The sequence below is a fragment of the Neoarius graeffei genome, chromosome 13, assembly GCF_027579695.1.
Source record: "Neoarius graeffei isolate fNeoGra1 chromosome 13, fNeoGra1.pri, whole genome shotgun sequence".
NCBI lineage: Eukaryota > Metazoa > Chordata > Actinopteri > Siluriformes > Ariidae > Neoarius > Neoarius graeffei.
Window position 1 is genome coordinate 47,136,199 of NC_083581.1, and position 19,691 is coordinate 47,155,889.

The window sequence follows — 19,691 nt, forward strand, 5'->3', positions numbered from 1 at the left end:
CGGCTAGAGATAATGAGATGAGATGAGATCATGTATTCTCAAATTTAGTCTGCCTTAATTTCCTGCTGCTCTGCAATTACAGCATTCCAAAAATACCACTGAAACTTTCTCACTTCCATCGACAGGTTCTTCTCTCATGGACGTTGATTTACAAACACAGTTTCTCTCCGCGAAGTTGCTTCATTTGGAATAACCGTAATATTGTTTATAAAAACAAAACACAATTTTTAGATAAATGGTTTAACAACGGAATTGTTACGGTTAGTCGATTGTTCAAAAAAGATGGGTTGCTGCATAATTATTCTGAATTTCTTATGAGATATAATGTACCAATAACACCTAGAGAATTTCCAGTGGTTTTTGATGCTATTCCTTCTGGTCTGTGTATGTTATTCAGGGGCTCTTACAGCTCTCCTCCCTTATCATTCAGTCCTCCTGATGTATCACAGTCTTCTCTTGGTAGGGTTTGTTTTTCATCTGGTAAGCTTTTTAACCCCAAAGTAAGAGCCATGTTTCAGGATGGCCTTGTCTCTGTCCCACCAGCATCATTTTATTGGGCCCATTTTGTGTTTGATATTGAATAGAAAAAAGTTTGGACGTTACCACAAATATTTTTTCTATTAAACAAAGTCAAAGAGATCTCATTTAAATTGATACACAAATTCTACCCTGCAAAACAATATTTAGATTAGATTAGATTATAGATAAAACTTTATTGATCCCTTTGGGCGGGTTCCCTCAGGGAAATTAAGATTTCAGCAGCATCATTACAGATAAACAGAGAAAAGAAATAGAGAAAACTTCTAGATAAATTAAAATAAATTAAGTATTTACGTATACAAATATAAAAGAATAAGATATGGGGAGGGCGGCACGGTGGTGTAGTGGTTAGCGCTGTCGCCTCACAGCAAGAAGGTCCTGGGTTCGAGCCCCGTGGCCGGTGAGGGCCTTTCTGTGCGGAGTTTGCATGTTCTCCCCGTGTCCGCGTGGGTTTCCTCCGGGTGCTCCGGTTTCCCCCACAGTCCAAAGGCATGCAGGTTAGGTTAACTGGTGACACTAAATTGACGGTAGGTGTGAATGGTTGTCTGTGTCTATGTGTCAGCCCTGTGATGACCTGGCTACTTGTCCAGGGTGTACCCCGCCTTGCGACCCTGTAGAACAGGATAAAGCGGCTAGAGATAATGAGATGAGAAGATATGGGGAAGAGAGAAAGGGGGAGAGAAGTGGGGGTTAGGGTAAGTGTGTGTGTGTGTGTGGGTGGGTGGGGGAGCAGGAAAGATATTGCACTTTATATTGCACATTGTCCGGTATTGCTTATTGTCAGGCTAGGCTACTGCTCCTTCCCGTCCTCCTGTCCCCCCCCAGAGAGGAGCTGTACAGTCTGATGGTGTGAGGGACAAAGGAGTTTTTGAGTCTGTTCGTCCTGCACTTGGGAAGGAGCATTCTGTCACTGAACAGGCTCCTCTGGTTGCTGATGACGGTGTGCAGAGGGTGACTGGCATCGTCCATGATGTTCAATAGTTTGTCCATAGACCTCTTCTCTGTCATCGTCACCAGTGTGTCCAGCTTCATGCCGACCACAGAGCCGGCCCGCCTGATCAGTTTGTCCAGCCTGGATGTGTCCTCCTTGGATGTGCTGCCCCCCAGCACACCACGGTGTAAAACAGGACACTGGCGACCACAGACTGATAGAACATCCACAGGAGTTTCCTGCAGATGCTAAAGGACCGCAGCCCCCTAAGGAAGTATAGCCTGCTCTGTCCCTTCCTGTATAAGCGAGTGGTGTTGCAAGTTTATCAAGATTTAAGAATGATATTGATGTTAACTGTTCTTTCTGCCAAAAGCATCCTGAAACATATACTCACTTATTTTGGTCATGTGAATTCACTTATAAATTCTGGAGGGACTTCCACAGGTATGTTGCTGATTCTGTCTTTTCTGATTTTCACCTTTACTATAAGAATGTTATTTTTGGATTTCATCATTTTAATCACAAAGATAAAGTTGCATTCTTTTTTATAAACATGTTTTTATTTTTAGCAAAGTTTCACATACACAAGTGCAAATTCATCAACAGAAAGCCTGAACTCATCTCATCTCATTATCTCTAGCCACTTTATCCTGTTCTACAGGGTCGCAGGCAAGCTGGAGCCTATCCCAGCTGACTACGGGCGAAAGGCGGGGTACACCCTGGACAAGTCGCCAGGTCATCACAGGGCTGACACATAGACTACGTTCAGACTGCAGCCTGAAACGACCCATATCCGATTTTTTTGCCCATATGCGACCTGTATCCGATTTGTTATTGACAATCTGAACGACACAGATCCGATTTTTTCACATGCGACCCAGGCCGCTTGGATATGTGGTCCTAATTCCGATGCATATCCGTTATTTTCACATGCGACTGCAGTCTGACCGGACAGGTCACATTCATGCGACCTACACGTCATCAACAAGAGACAAACGTCACTATTCTGCGTTGGCTAATCCCACCTCTTTGGTGGAAAACAACAACATTTGTACAGTTTTCAGAATTTAAATAGACTTTTATAGAATTGATCAAGCTAATGGTGGATTTGGTAGGGACCTGGATGTTAAACCATCCTGTATTACAAGATTATAAGATTGTTCTGGAAATTTCCAGTAATTTGACGCCTTCGGTCTCATTAGTCTGCTGCCCACATTAATCAGATTATTGTGTGAGTTCCGCCGCCACCACAAAAACCACATCGCCAGGTCTCGCCTCATCTCCATGCTTTACTTGCAAACTTGAAGAGTGCGCTTTTTTTTTGTTTACGTATTACGTAGATGTGCTTATTACGTGTCAATTTGCGCATACGGGACACTTTTGGGTCGTTTTCCGTTCATATTGGAGATCGCATACAAGTCTCATATAATTGGTAATGTGAACGGCCTAACAAAAAAATCGGATTTCACAACAAATCGGATATGGGTCGTTTCAGGTTGCAGTCTGAACGTAGTGATAGACACACACAACCATTCACACTCACACCTGCGGTCAATTTAGAGTCACCAGTTAACCTAACCTGCATGTCTTTGGACTGTGGGGGAAACCGGAGCACCCGGAGGAAACCCACGCGGACACGGGGAGAACATGCAAACTCCGCACAGAAAGGCCCTCGCCGGCCACGGGGCTCGAACCCGGACCTTCTTGCTGTGAGGCGACAGCGCTAACCACTACACCACCGTGCCGCCCACAGACTGAACTCTTTGTACTTAAAAAAGAACTTGAACAATATATGAGGACAATCTCACATCACACACATTATCTCTAGCTGCTTTATCCTGTTCTACAGGGTCGCAGGCAAGCTGGAGCCTATCCCAGCTGACTACGGGCGAAAGGTGGGGTACACCCTGGACAAGTCGCCAGGTCATCACAGGGCTGACACATAGACACAGACAACCATTCACACCTACGGTCAATTTAGAGTCGCCAGTTAACCTAACCTGCATGTCTTTGGACTGTGGGGGAAACTGGAGCACCCGGAGGAAACCCACGCGGACACGGGGAGAACATGCAAACTCCGCACAGAAAGGCCCTCGCCGGCCCTGGGGCTCGAACCCAGGACCTTCTTGCTGTGAGGCGACAGCGCTAACCACTACACCACCATGCCGCCGAGGACAATCTCTTCATCGAAAAACACAAAGACTTTAAAGACTATCAACATTTGCAAATTGTTAAATTTGTTTACATGAAATATGCTCTCGCACATTTAATTACTCTCTTGTCTATCCTGTTTTTTTTAAGTCTGTTCTTGGAATGTCTTGTTCATATCTGTATTTTGCTCCTGATTTCGCGCTGTTTAATTGTACTTAATAAAGTTTAAAGGAGAGAAAAAAAAGAATGGAGCACTGGGTGGTTCTGGTCTGCGGAAAGAGGGATTAGTTATGCACTGTAGGGTATTAAAGCTCCAGAATTTGAATCTATGATCGGCACCTTTAGAATAAACTGGATAAAATCTTGTCTGTCACAGCCAAATTCAATGTGGTTTCACATCCCAAGGTCTTTGTTTAAGAAAAAAGGAAGTTTAGATTTTATTTTGAAATGTGACTTTGATGTGAACAGGATCCCTATAAAGTTGTCTAATTTTCATAAACAGATTCTTCATTTTTGGAAAATGATATTTACCCACAATTTTTCTCCTCATAGTTCAACTTTATGGAACAACAGAGTAACCACAATAAACAGGAAATCAATCTTCAAAAGTAATTGGTTTGAAAGAGGTGTTATTTTTGTAACTGATTTTAATTGACTGTAATGGTATCATTTTAAGTTACACAGACTTTGTAGAAAAATATAACTTAAATTGTACTCAAAGAGAATATAACCAAATATGTAATGTGATTCCTTTACCTTTGATCCAGTTGATTCACAATTATTTAGTATACAATAATCCTTTAACAGTACTACCAAATCTATTGATTGGAGAATATAATCTGACTGATAAAAAAACAAGTTCATTAGTAATGTTTTGAAACCCAAAATGTTTCATGATTATTGCATAGTAATCTGTGGTTGGTAGAAGAGAGCAACTGGACTTGCTTGAAAAGTCTTGAAGACGTTTCGCCTCTCGTCCGAAAGGCATCCTCAGTTCTGTCTGTCTAATAGGGAGTATCAGGTATTTATCCTCTCATGGATCATCATAGAATCCGAATCAGAATGCTGATGGCTGCATTGTAGGTGGCTGATAGATGTCATAGACACCCACCTCTGTTCAGTGATGGTCGTTCCAGGTTGACAGTGCGGGAGTATGAGAGGACTTCCAGAAAACTGGCAGACATCTTAGCCAGAGAGGATCGTTCATTTTTGTCAACCTGGAACGACCATCACTGAACAGAGGTGGGTGTCTATGACATCTATCAGCCACCTTCAATGCAGCCATCAGCATTCTGATTTGGATTCTATTATGATCCATGAGAGGATAAATACTGGATACTCCCTATTAGTCAGACAGAACTGAGGAAGCCTTTCGGGTGAGAGGTGAAACGTCTTCAAGAATCTTCAAGCAAATCCAGTTGCTCTCTTCTACCAACCACAGATTACTATGTACCTGGATGACTGAGTATCTTCACAGATATGATTATTGCAGAGGGATAACTTGGCAGGGTTCTAATTTGGTAACTTCGGGCACTTTAAACAAAGCATATTCAAAATTTATTAAATGGCCTGTTTTGCCTAAAGTTAAAGAAACACATTTCAAAATCATGAATAAGATTTATCCTGTGGCAGAGCTTCTATAAAAAAGATTTAATTTTGAGGTGGATCAGTGTTCCTTCTGCAATAATGATGATGAAACACTGGAGCATTTGTTTTATTTATGTCTTGTATCTCATTGTTTTTGGTCAGATATAAAAAACTGGGTATCACTTAAAATTAATGATGTTCCATCCTTTGAATTATATCATATTATTTTCTACATGGATAATTTGCCCTCTTCTGTCTCAGACATTATTAACATAATTTACCCCTTAATAAAATATCATATTCACTGTGCAAAATGGAGAAACTGTAAGCCCTCCTTCCCTGGATTCATTAATGACTTGAAAATCTCATCTCATTATCTCTAGCCGCTTTATCCTGTTCTACAGGGTCGCAGGCAAGCCGGAGTCTATCCCAGCTGACTACGGGCGAAAGGCAGGGTACACCCTGGACAAGTCGCCAGGTCATCACAGGGCTGACACATAGACACAGACAACCATTCACACCTACGGTCAATTTAGAGTCACCAGTTAACCTAACCTGCATGTCTTTGGACTGTGGGGGAAACCGGAGCACCCGGAGGAAACCCACGCGGACACGGGGAGAACATGCAAACTCCGCACAGAAAGGCCCTCGCTGGCCACGGGGCTCGAACCCAGGACCTTCTTGCTGTGAGGCGACAGTGCTAACCACTACACCACCGTGCCGCCTGACTTGAAAATTTTTTTTTTTTTGTCTCTCAAAAAAATAGACTGTAAAATTGCAAGAAAAACAAGTATAGACATTGCTTGTTGTTACTGTAATTTATGAATCCTTTTCCTTTTTGTGTCTCTGCTCCGTTATGTGTTCATTTAAATGCCTAATTTAAAATGTAATTTACATGCACTTTGTTATTGTATTTTTTTTCTCACATGAATCCCCTAATCTTTAATTTTAATCCATTATCCTATCTGAGAGTTTGTATTTTTCCACTGTTCAATTAAAAAAAAAAAGTTATGGACTCCTCCTTCCCCGTCCAAAAACTGAACAAGGAAGTGGTTATATGTTTGCGGTCCTCACTGCCTTAAAGGCTGTAGGTGTGAATACAATGACGCTTTTAACTTGCCTCAGAAGTGGTAACTGTGGTTACTCTATCCGCGCCCTCTGACCGATTTGTGCCGCGTGTGTCCAGGGCCGCGTTAACCCTTGCCAAGGCCCTGGGCAGACACCCCCCCGAGGCCCCACCCCCGCCTGTTGTCAACTGCGCTCAGCAAATTCACCCCCTCAGACGTGCCTGTCTAACTAGACACAGAAACTCAAATAATGACAGTGGCACAATTAGAAATACTATTGAACGATAAAACTTTATCCATCAACACCTATTTAATCGAGAAAAAGCAATGGTGAAATAGGCAATTGCATGGTGAAAAAATCCATCAGACATCACGGTTAACAAGTCTGGTTAACTAAAGTTTAGCCTCAAGAAGCCTTTGAATGAGTGAGTCAATGAACAACATGTCAAGAACATGTGGGTGGTTTTACAATCAGGGTACGCAAGCTAAAAATCACATTTAACACTTATCTTCAATATCAAAAGGCTTGACTAAATAAAATTGGTTGTTTATTGTAGCCCTGTGATAGCTCTATTTACCATGCAAAAAAAAAATTGGTGATAACGTTATTTTTGGTGAATGTATGGCAATATATGTCATATTTAGCAAAATTACTCGTGTCATTTAGAAAAAGTGCTTTTTTTGACCACAGGTAGCTCCAAAAGGGATGCACTTAAATCATTCTTTATACCATAAAACAAATATTTGGGGGGGGCGGGGCGGCACGGTGGTGTAGTGGTTAGCGCTGTCGCCTCACAGCAAGAAGGTCCGGGTTCGAGCCCCGTGGCCAGCAAGGGCCTTTCTGTGCGGAGTTTGCATGTTCTCCCCGTGTCCGCATGGGTTTCCTCCGGGTGCTCCGGTTTCCCCCACAGTCCAAAGACATGCAGGTTAGGTTAACTGGTGACTCTAAATTGACCGTAGGTGTGAATGTGAGTGTGAATGGTTGTCTGTGTCTATGTGTCAGCCCTGTGATGACCTGGCGACTTGTCCAGGGTGTACCCCGCCTTTCGCCCGTAGTCAGCTGGGATAGGCTCCAGCTTGCCTGTGACCCTGTAGAACAGGATAAAGCGGCTAGAGATAATGAGATGAGACAAATATTTGGTTCCATATCATTGGAAACATAGTTAAGTTTTAATGTTGAATGCCAGTAAGTTTTCAGACTATTTTGATCAAATTAGTATGTAATTGTGTCAAAAAAATGTCCTCTCCGAGACAGCTAATTTTTCAATATAAAATAACATATCTAAAATGATTATTTTCATCCTAAAATGTGGTCAAGATATTGGGACATAAATATTAGTGACAACTAATACAAAACTTACAGCCTTATATTTAAAAGCACTATGGAAGTAGTGGATTCTGAATTGTCAAAAAAAAAAAAAGTCCTCTCCGAGAATCACTTCATTTGTTTCTCCCAGCCCTGCTTAAAGCTACACTTAATCTTCTTTATCTTATAGCAGATTACACAAAACCAGTGGCGGATTTAGCAAATTGGGGGCCCCAGGCGAAGGTATGTATGGGGCCCCCCCCATCCGATCCGAAACAAAAAAAAACAAAAAAATGTACCGACTGCATGGTGGATAGGCAGGTAAAGCTAATCTATAGGGAAGTAAAGGTTGGAGAGGAGAAAAAAAAAACATTCCCCTTTAAACCCTGCATACACTTCTTTACTCCAAAATGAAAATGGAAAGCAGAGAACACACAAAGTGTAGCACTACACAAACTAATATGGAACCCAACAGAGAACAAAATTTCAGATAACATCTGTCTTTGCCAAAATGCCAGGAAAACCAGCACTGTTTATTTTTTTTAAAGATCAGAACATTTCAAACATTCTATAAATAAAACTATGTACATGATTGTGTGTGTTTGTGTGTGAGTGAGTGTTTCTCTGTGTGTGTGGGAGTGAGTGTGAGTGAGTGAGTGAGTGTTTCTCTGTGTGTGTGGGAGTGTGTGTGAGTGAGTGAGTCAGTGAGTGTGTGTGTGTGAGTGAGTGAGGGGAGGTAAGAAGTGTGGACTGAGGAGAGATGAGGTGGCATTTGGCTCTAAGCAACTCCACATCCATGTGAATGTATGTGTCAGTGAGTGAGTGAGAGAGAATGAGACAGTGTGAGAGAGAGAGAGAGTGTTCTGTGTGTGTGAGACAGAGAGGGTGAGTGAATGAATGAGAGAGTCTATGAGAGAGAAAAGAGAGATTGTTCTCCACATCAGAGTCCTACTTGTTGATGTCTTCTCACAGGTCTTCACACGTACATGGTGCACAGCCAGATGTAGGAAAATGTAAAATAATAATAATAAAAAAAAACATTGTCACCAACTAACAATATGGTCATCATCATCGGTGTCAAAATGGCCATCGCTGGATAACTCTTCCACCTCATTTGTGTCAACGTTGACACTGTCGGTGATGGAAGGTGGCAACAACGTGTCTTGCTTGACGTTATCCTCCTCAGCTAGTGCCACTTCACAACAGCTAGCTGTTGCTGCTCTACCGGCATCATGTTCAACATTTTGAATGACGTTGACGTTGTTGTCGCGGTCTCTATTGCTAACAGTAGTTGTAAAAAAGTTTCCCAACTTAGGCAGCATTGTCACATATTTCTCAGCGTCTTTTCGCTTTTTTCTTTTTTTGATCCGCTTGGGTAACTCCTTTTCATTTTCGCGTTGTTCAGACTCCGGTCACTATGTGTTTACCTTTCGCGCTGCGCTGCGCAGCGTTATGGACTAGTCCATTTCATTGTGAAAGTATGGGGTGTATGTGTAGGGACAGATAACCATGAACTGGACATTTTAACTACTACTTCGACGTATTTCTTAGGAATATTAGTAAAATGTACCATACTTTTGAAGTGTTCATGAATCATGATAAGGGGCTTTTTCTTTTTTTTTTTGAGGTTGGTTGGGGGCCCCCCTACTACGACCACTGGTGGGGGGCCCCAAGCAGCCGCCTACCTATGCCTCTATGGTAAGACCGCCCCTGCACAAAACTACCATACACACACATCAAAAATTTACCTGAAATCTGTTCTTTAACTTGTCCTTCACTTAAAAACTGGTACAAGAACCAGTTTGAATCAATTTGAATTTTGGACCCCTGTGATACAAACTTTGTACCCTGATTGTAAAACAATCCATAACCTCGGCCTACAACAGTTTCTTTAGTATTCAGACCAAGAACATTCATTTGGTATATAACCGTTCGTTTTCATTTTGGAATCCAGGCGACTTTTAACTTGTGAAAACAAAGAGCGATAACATTCATTCATTCATTCATTCATTCATTATCTCTAGCCGCTTTATCCTTCTACAGGGTCGCAGGCAAGCTGGAGCCTATCCCAGCTGACTACGGGCGAAAGGCGGGGTACACCCTGGACAAGTCGCCAGGTCATCACAGGGCTGACACATAGACACAGACAACCATTCACACTCACATTCACACCTACGGTCAATTTAGAGTCACCAGTTAACCTAACCTGCATGTCTTTGGACTGTGGGGGAAACCGGAGCACCCGGAGGAAACCCACGCGGACACGGGGAGAACATGCAAACTCCACACAGAAAGGCCCTCGCCGGCCCCGGGGCTCGAACCCAGGACCTTCTTGCTGTGAGGCGACAGCGCTAACCACTACACCACCGTGCCACCCAGAGCGATAACAAAGAAAGAAAAATATCTTGCTTCTCAGAAATAAATCTCAAAATGTTAGGCTATGTGAAACATTTCATCCTTTCACACACGTAATGTCCCAAACAGCAGTGGCACACAGCTTTGCGCATTCAGTTTGACAGCCATGGGTCAACTTACAAGGGCACTTTCCTACTTTTCTGGAAAGCGAAGTCATTAATTAAATCATTGAACTCAAGCTGGCGTAGCGTGTGAAGACATGGTGGACAGTGATCATATTGACAGTGACGGGTGATTTATGCGACGGGACAAGGTGGGCTTCCTTACGGGTGGCGAAATGCATCAAAAATGTTATCAATATGATCAAAACTTCTGAAAATATCGGTTCATATTTTCCGATCTCGCTACCTCCGAGGCCCCCTAGTGGCCGAGGCCCTGGGCAGCTGCCCATGAAGCCCATTATGATAACACGTCCTTGCGTGTTTTTCAAAAAGACAATCATGATTGTGGAACTGCCTCCCTGTGTCGCGTCCGATACCTAATTTGCGCCAGGCACACGCAAGGACGCGTTATCCTAATGGGCTTCATGGGCAGCTGCCCAGGGCCTCGGCAAGGGTTAACACGGCCCTGAAAACACCAACTAACTTCCTGCAACTAGATCCATTTTCTCTCTCTCTCTTTCATATACACACACAGTGGTGCTTGAAAGTTTGTGAACCCTTTAGAATTTTCTACATTTCTGCATAAATATGACCCAACACATCAGATTTTCACACAAGTCCTAAAAGTAGATAAAGAGAACCCAGTTCAACAAATGAGACAAAAACATTATACTTGGTCATTTATTTACTGAGGAAAATGATCCAATATTACATATCTGTGAGTGGCAAAAGTATGTGAACCTCTAGGATTAGCAGTTAATTTGAAGGTGAAATTAGAGTCAGGTGTTTTCAATCAATGGGATGACAATCAGGTGTGAGTGGGCACCCTGTTTTATTTAAAGAACAGGGATCTATCAAAGTCTGATCTTCACAACACGTTTGTGGAAGTGTATCATGGCACAAACAAAGGAGATTTCTGAGGACCTCAGAGAAAGCATTGTTGATGTTCATCAGGCTGGAAAAGGATACAAAACCATCTCTAAAGAGTTTGGACTCCACCAATCCACAGTCAGACAGATTGTGTACAAATGGAGGAAATTCAAGACCATTGTTACCCTCCCCAGGAGTGGTCGACCAACAAAGATCACTCCAAGAGCAAGGCGTGTAATAGTCTGCGAGGTCACAAAGGACCCCAGAGTAACTTCTAAGCAACTGAAGGCCTCTCTCACATTGGCTAATGTTCATGAGTTCACCATCAGGAGAACACTGAGCAACAATAGTGTGCATAGCAGGGTTGCAAGGAGAAAGCCACTGCTCTCCAAAAAGAACATTGCTGCTCGTCTGCAGTTTGCTCAAGATCACGTGGGCAAGCCAAGGCTATTGGAAAAATGTTTTGTGGATGGATGAGAGCAAAATAGAACTTTTTGGTTTAAATGAGAAGCATTATGTTTGGAGAAAGGAAAACACTGCATTCCAGCATAAGAACCTTATCCCATCTGTGAAACATGGTGGTGGTATTATGGTTTGGGCCCGTTCTGCTGCATCTGGGCCAGGACGGCTTGCCATCATTGATGGAACAATGAATTCTGAATTATACCAGCAAATTCTAAAGGAAAATGTCAGGACATCTGCCCATGACCTGAATCTCAAGAGAAGGTGGGTCATGCAGCAAGGCAACGACCCTAAGCACACAAGCCGTTCTACCAAAGAATGGTTAAAGAAGAATAATGTTTTGGAATGGCCAAGTCAAAGTCCTGACCTTAATCCAATTAAAATGTTGTGGAAGGACCTGAAGCGAGCAGTTCATGTGAGGAAACCCACCAACATCCCAGAGTTGAAGCTGTTCTGTACGGGGGAATGGGCTAAAATTCCTCCAAGCCGGTGTGCAGGACTGATCAACAGTTACCAGAAATGTTTAGTTGCAGTTATTGCTGCACAAGGGGGTCACACCAGATACTGAAAACAAAAGGTTCACATACTTTTGCCACTCACAGATACGTAATATTGGATCATTTTCCTCAAGAAATAAATGACCAAATATAATATTTTTTGTCTCATTTGTTTAACTGGATTCTCTTTATCTACTTTTAGGACTTGTGTGAAAATCTGATGTGTTGGGTCATATTTATGCAGAAATGTAGAAAATTCTAAAGGGTTCACAAACTTTCAAGCACCTGTGTGTGTATAAAATATTTTAGTAGCACAGTGGTGTAGTGGTTAGCACTGTCGCCTCACAGCAAGAAGATTCTGGGTTCGAGCCTAGTAGCCAATGGGGCCTTTCTGTGTGGAGTTTGCAAGGGTTTCCTCTGGGTGCTCCAGTTCAAAGACATGTGGTTAGGTTAACATGGGGCAGCCATGGCCTGAGGATGGGCTGAAGTGCCCTTAAAGCAAGGGCACCTTACCCACTCCTAGTCCCCGGGTGCTGTAGTATAGCTGCCCAATGCTCTGAGTATTTGTATGTGCTCATTGCTTACGTGTGTTCAAATGGATTAAATTTCACTGTATGCTTAAGTCTGTGACAAAGGGTTCTTAGCTTCTTGGCTCATGAACTACACCTGGGACATTGAGAACGGCCACCATGACATGAACCTCTATCAAGAACGTTACACGGTGGCCCGAAGATACGAAGTTTATCTTCTCATGTTGAAAATATTTTCACGCGCGAGTATATTCACTACTTGAAGATGAACTTTCATATCTTTGTGCAACTGTGTATATTCTCTCGCTCATATATACACAGACACAGTGTCATATTTTACATTCATTTATTAAGTGTCTTAGCACTTATATAGAAACACCACACCTGGATCTACCTAGAACAGGAAAAAAAAAAAAAAAAATCCTGGAAGTTCATTAAAATACGAAGTACAAAATATGCACAAGTACAAGCAGAGCTAGCGTAATAATAGACTTTTTTATTAAAAGGGTTTAATGGACTTTAGAAGGTGTTCTTGATTTTGCCAGCCACGAGAACCAGGATCTCTCCAATCTTTTTCTGCCAGTTGAGGACGTGTTTGGACTCCGTACACCACAACTCCCCATGTCTGGGTTCGGCGTTCTCACAGCGTTTCTTCACCTCCTCTTGCTGCTCCTGTAGGGGTGGTGAGACAGCAGAGATTTTAAGACAGGGTTTTTTTTTTAAATAAAAGAGAAGACATTATCACAATTACTTTGAGGATACTTTAGGAAATCTGAAGTCTTGATTATCTAGTCTCATCCTAGCCATAATTTTAAATTATGCGTTACCTGAAATACTAGCATGAGTTTAATGAATAAGTCCATAAACATGAGCATACATCAAGTAAAAAGTCAGATAGGCAAAACAATGGAGATTTTTATTTTTTTTAAATGGTGTGTAAATTACTTTTGCACAAAGTATTTCAAGTGTGGGTGATGAAAGTATAAGGGGGGAAAAAAACTGAGTTGCATGTGGGAGTTTATGTGGTGGTTGTAGAAATGCATCTATTCATTTCCACTTGTCTGTGAGCTGATTTGAACTGTTTTATACTCCCACAGTTTTTTTTTTTAACTTCATAGCAAAAATAAATCATCGATATGACAATTTTTACTTAATAGCTGAACATTCTAACTTTTGTGAAACATATCTTAAATTATTTAAAATTTATGCCATTTTTTCCAGATTAAGTGGGGGGGGATCAATGTTGAAGAAAAAAAAAAAAAATTATGGAATGATCAACAAAAATTAGTACTTTGTCGTTCCTCCTTGGGCTTCTGTGACAGCATGAATTCTTTGAGGCATGGCTTCTTTGAGGCATGGCCTTCACTAATGAAAAATATTCGCCATCAAGCTGGTTACAACTTTCTTGTTGTATTAGTAGCAAGTAGCAGCTGACCGATCAGCTTTGCAGGATGGAGCTTCATCATGGGCCAATTTATTCCCCCCATAAATTTAACAGGAGATCCAGTCTGTTTGCTGGCCATGTCATATCAATTCCATGCCTTTCCTGAAGAAAAGCTTTAACACTCTACAGTGTCCAAATTTTTAACGTACACCTGTGCCATCACCCTGGTCATTCACCTGACAAGCAACCCAAGATCATAAACGAATGGGGAAATGTACGTTTTGTTCAGGCATTCCAATGAAGGTACCGCGCCTTTAAATTTGATGCCTGGTGGGTGCGCAAGTTCCAATAGAATAACTAGAACCAAACAAAAGGAACTCGCACACCTACAGTGGGGCAAAAAAGTATTTAGTCAGTCACCAATTGTGCAAGTTCTCCCACTTAAAAAGATGAGAGAGGCCTGTAATTTTCATCATAGGTATACCTCAACTATGAGAGACAGAATGAGAAAAAAAAAATCCAGAAAATCACATTGTCTGATTTTTAAAGAATTTATTTGCAAATTATGGTGGAAAATAAGTATTTGGTCAATAACAAAAGTTCATCTCAATACTTTGTTATATACCCTTTGTTGGCAATGACAGAGGTCAAACATTTTCTGTAAAGTCTTCACAAGGTTTTCACACACTGTTGCTGGTATTTTGGCCCATTCCTCCATGCAGGTCTCCTCTAGAGCAGTGATGTTTTGGGGCTGTCGCTGGGCAACACGGACTTTCAACTCCCTCCAAAGATTTTCTATGGGGTTGAGATCTGGAAACTGGCTAGGCCACTCCAGGACCTTGAAATGCTTCTTACGAAGCCACTCCTTCGTTGCCCGGGCGGTGTGTTTGGGATCGTGGTCATGCTGAAAGACCCAGCCTCGTTTCATCTTCAATGCCCTTGCTGATGGAAGGAGGTTTTCACTCAAAATCTCACGATACATGGCCCCATTCATTCTTTCCTTTACACGGATCAGTCGTCCTGGTCCCTTTGCAGAAAAACAGCCCCAAAGCATGATGTTTCCACCCCCATGCTTCACAGTAGGTATGGTGTTCTTTGGATGCAACTCAGCATTCTTTCTCCTCCAAACACGACAAGTTGAGTTTTTACCAAAAAGTTCTATTTTGGTTTCATCTGACCATATGACATTCTCCCAATCCTCTTCTGGATCATCCAAATGCTCTCTAGCAAACTTCAGATGGGCCTGGACATGTACTGGCTTAAGTAGGGGGACACGTCTGGCACTGCAGGATTTGAGTCCCTGGCGGCGTAGTGTGTCACTGATGGTAGCCTTTGTTACTTTGGTCCCAGCTCTCTGCAGGTCATTCACTAGATCCCCCTATGTGGTTCTGGGATTTTTGCTCACCGTTCTTGTGATCATTTTGACCCCACGGGGTGAGATCTTGCGTGGAGCCCCAGATCGAGGGATATTATCAGTGGTTTTGTATGTCTTCCATTTTCTAATAATTGCTCCCACAGTTGATTTCTTCACACCAAGCTGCTTACCTATTGCAGATTCAGTCTTCCCAGCCTGGTGCAGGTCTACAATTTTGTTTCTGGTGTCCTTTGACAGCTCTTTGGTCTTGGCCATAGTGGAGTTTGGAGTGTGACTGTTTGAGGTTGTGGACAGGTGTCTTTTATACTGATAACGAGTTCAAACAGGTGCCATTAATACAGGTAACGAGTGGAGGACAGAGGAGCCTCTTAAAGAAGTTACAGGTCTGTGAGAGTCAGAAATCTTGCTTGTTTGTAGGTGACCAAATACTTATTTTACTGAGGAATTTACCAATTAATTCATTAAAAATCCTACAATGTGATTTCCTGGATTCTTTCCCCCCATTCTGTCTCTCATAGTTGAGGTATACCTATGATGAAAATTACAGGCCTCTCTCATCTTTTTAAGTGGGAGAACTTGCACAATTGGTGGCTGACTAAATACTTTTTTGCCCCACTGTATATTCCGATGTAATAATGTACTTTTATTGCATATTGAAACAAACAAAAAGTGCTACCCAAGTGAAAAGTGCAAACGTTTCGGTCACAATCAGACTGCACTGAGGATGGTCTGATTGTGACCGAAACGTTTGCACTTTTCACTTGGGTAGCACTTTTTGTTTGTTTCAATATGCAATAAAAGTACATTATTACATCGGCATATAGGTGTGCGAGTTCCTTTTGTTTGGTTCACGTTTTGTTCAGGCAGTCATCCCTGTTTCATTAAAACACCACCAGACAAAAAGTTCCAGCATCATCTGCTTGGCCAATGCAGATTCGTGATTCATCAAAGAATATCACTTTCATGTGAATCATCCACATTCGGCCATTGCTCATCTTCAGCCAATTGTTTTTTCTTGTTTAGGTGCGACTGCTGGTTTTCGTTTGGCTTTTCTATATGCAAATCCCATTTCATTCAGCCGACTTCCTACGGTTCCGACACAAACACACACCGACTCCTGTTTCCACCCATTTGTTTTTCATTTTCTATTTCAAGGCTTTGAATTTTCCATACTGACACTTTCTATACTGATGTCTTCCTTGGTCTACCCGCATGTTTCCCTTTTACAACCTTCTCATTTTGTTGATACTTGGATCAAATTTTAGACACGGTTGACTGGGAAAAACCAACATCGATTGCCACACTCAGCGTTGGATTTCCTTTCGAAGGACGATAAGCTTTTCCATCGTTTCAATTGACAAGTCTTGTTGGAGCCACGTTTCCTTCCAAATTACTCAATTCTGATTGGTCAATCAAGGAGGGCTTTTTTCCTTAACACGGGGCCGTATTTCTGAAATGCTATTGGCTAGTTCGTTGCTTGGTTACGGTTACAAAAATTAGCAAATTTTATCAACAAAATGGCTTTTGTAAAGAAGTTCCAATAAAATTTTGTAAACCACTTTCAAAATCCTCGTGTCGTGTCGCCGTGTCATGATGAAAGACGTTTTAGAAACTGATTCAAACGTGCAAGATAGTCTTGCGCCCTGATTGGTTCAGAAAACGCAAATGACAAAATGTTGTGAACTTGAATGGCTTTTGAAGTATGAATTTGGCCCGATATATTATAAACAAGTAATCGTATGGTTCCTCATAAAATTAAGGATCAATTTCACTTGTGATTTCAAAAAGTTTTGAAATTGTGGGCAATTTTCAAAACTTCGAAATCACTCGTGAAATTAATCCTTAATTTTACTCGGCCCCATACGATTACCTATACTAACTGCAGACTAATTTGCATTTTCATACTTGTGTTGGTATGTGTTTTAGAAATGCAAATTACAAGGAGATTCCATAATTTTTTCCCCCTCAACATTGAGGGATTCAATAATAATTTTTCCTCTACTTAATCAGGAAAAATGCCATTAACCAAAATTTACTTTGCTTGAGGGATGTTTCACAAAGCCAGCATATCCAGCTATTAAGAAAATTTTTCTGTCTCATCTCATATCTATGCTTGGTTTATTTGCCAAGTAGTAAAAAAAAGCTGGGTGACAATTGTTTAAGCTTGAATCCATATTTTTTGCCAGGGGTTGTACATAGACTTACCTCTGTCCCATGCTGTAGCTCAAATTTGTAGAAAAACGCCCAGGCATCACCCAGGTCTGGCTCAATTTTTACTGTGCGCAGGAACCATTCCCTAGCTTTAGTTATCTTTCTCTCACTCCAGAATAACCTGTGGATCACAGTGGAAGTGTGTGAGCCTCTAAAATTTGGCAGAACACAAGCATGGCCAAAAATCTGTTGATCTGGAAAAATATATCAGCAGCATCATTTGCACCTACTAAATTCATCATACAAGCATCTCTTTTCAGTGCATTACACTGCAGTTTCAGGTTTTTTTTTTTTGGCAGTCAGGCAGGCATGATATATGGAGTCTTACTTTGCAACAGCCAGTAAAACATGGGGATCATGCTCGCATTTCTTCAGGGCATCAACGCTCTTGGTCTTTCTCTGTGGTCTAGCCTCCAAGAACACAGCCTCGGCCCAAAGGATTCCTGTTAGAGTAAGCAAAGGACATCTTTGGGTGCTTTCAATTACGCAGCATTTAGTCAGTCTGAATCAAACCCTGGCATGTTTTCCCCTTTGACACGTTACATTCAAGTGAGAACACAGGACTTGTACTAAGGTACAAACCAAACAGTCTGAGATGATCTAAGCGAGACTTGCTCAGTGTGGTTCCAGTCGACCTCTAGCACGGTTCATTTAAATTAAGAAAAGACTCAGTTGGGGGCGGCACGGTGGTGTAGTGGTTAGCACTGTCGCCTCACAGCAAGAAGGTCTTGGGTTCGAGCCCAACGGCCAGCGAGGGCCTTTCTGTGTGGAGTTTGCATGTTCTCCCCGTGTCCGCGTGGGTTTCCTCCGGGTGCTCCGGTTTCCCCCACAGTCCAAAGACATGCAGGTTAGGCTAACTGGTGGCTCTAAATTGACCGTAGGTGAGTGCGCGAATGGTCGTCTGTGTCAGCCCTGCGATAACCTGGCGACTTGTCCAGGGTGTACCCCGCCTCTCGCCCATAGTCAGCTGGGATAGACTCCAGCTCGCCTGCGACCCTGTAGGACAGGATAAGTGGCTACAGATAATGGACCAATGGATGGATGGACTCAGTTGCAGGACATCAACCCAACATGCTGTGCATTTTGTGTAGCAGGCAGCATTTTTCTGTACATGGAAGCTGTTGAACTACTCTGCAGTGACTTTTGTTGTAACGGGTTATTTACATAATTATCTAGTAATTTATTCAGTGCTGGCTCTATGATCTGTGCGTGCAGGTAATTGTTATTTCTAATATGTACTTGGCTACGATATGTTGAGCAGTGTTATAAAATTTCCTTGATATTGGACATATTGCATATTTGAGATTCTCTCCTATTTCTCAAGAAATAAAATGAAAAATATGAAGTGACAAAAGATTCTCACTGAAATACATTTTAAAATGTTCTCCTGCTAAAACTTGCTTAAGCTAATCTTTCAGCAAGGACCATTAAGAAACTGTCTGAAAAATGCCTCGACAACCATGTAGGATTTTCCTTAGACTATAGTAGTCTACCTTGCAGAATGTGTGATGTAATATTAGGAGTATGGGTGCAAAACAGTAGGATTTAGGACTATGGTAAAATGTGACTGAATTTAACGAAATTGCAATATGCGTATTTCCGACATATAACAAAGAATCCTGTCAGGTTTTGTGAAATTCCTCCAACAATTGTGAAAGGAGTTGATTTAAGAAGGTGAGTACCCTTCCCGGGACGGACGGACAGACAGACATCGCCACGACATAATCCCCCTTCGGGCCTTTTGGTCAGCGGGGGATAAAAATTGTGAGAGAAGTTGATTTCAGGAAACAAGCACAACTTGGTGAAATTGCCAAAGTACAAGTTTGTTAATAATCAAAGGCATAACTCTGGTAAAATTTGCCCAAATTAAACAAAATTTCAATGTGTGGACCACTGTCATATAACAAAGCATTCTGCAAAGTTTGATGAAATTCCTCCACAAACTGTGAGAGGAGTTGATTTCAGAAGAACATACACCCTCATGAAATTGGCAAAGTTATTTAATCAAAAGATCAAAACTGGGAAAATGTTCACAAATGAAATTAAATCGCAATATGCGTATTAGTCGTATTAACAAAGCCTTTTGCCAAGCTTCGAGAAATTTGTCCAAAAATAAGAGATGTCAGAAGGCAAGCACACCTTCATGAAATTGTCAAAAGTATAATTTTGTTAATCAAGGACTGTAACTCTGGTAACATGTGACTGAATTTAAAATTACAATATGCGTATTACCAACAAAGAATCCTGCCAAGTTTTGTGAAATT

At 41.8% G+C, this 19,691-nt stretch overlaps 1 protein-coding gene across 1 annotated transcript in view; it reads right to left on the bottom strand.

Moving 5' to 3' along the window:
* Positions 1 to 12,786: 12,786 nt before the first annotated feature.
* The window catches only part of prpf6 (PRP6 pre-mRNA processing factor 6 homolog (S. cerevisiae)), a 69,310-nt gene continuing 62,405 nt past the window's right edge, over positions 12,787 to 19,691 (bottom strand). The window contains exons 19-21 of the mRNA XM_060937894.1: positions 17,756 to 17,870; positions 17,422 to 17,548; positions 12,787 to 13,129 (exon numbers count right to left, since the gene is read on the bottom strand). Of these exons, the coding sequence (XP_060793877.1) occupies positions 12,977 to 13,129; positions 17,422 to 17,548; positions 17,756 to 17,870 (395 nt within the window). The 3' untranslated portion in view covers positions 12,787 to 12,976. The remainder of the gene's footprint in view (positions 13,130 to 17,421; positions 17,549 to 17,755; positions 17,871 to 19,691) is intronic.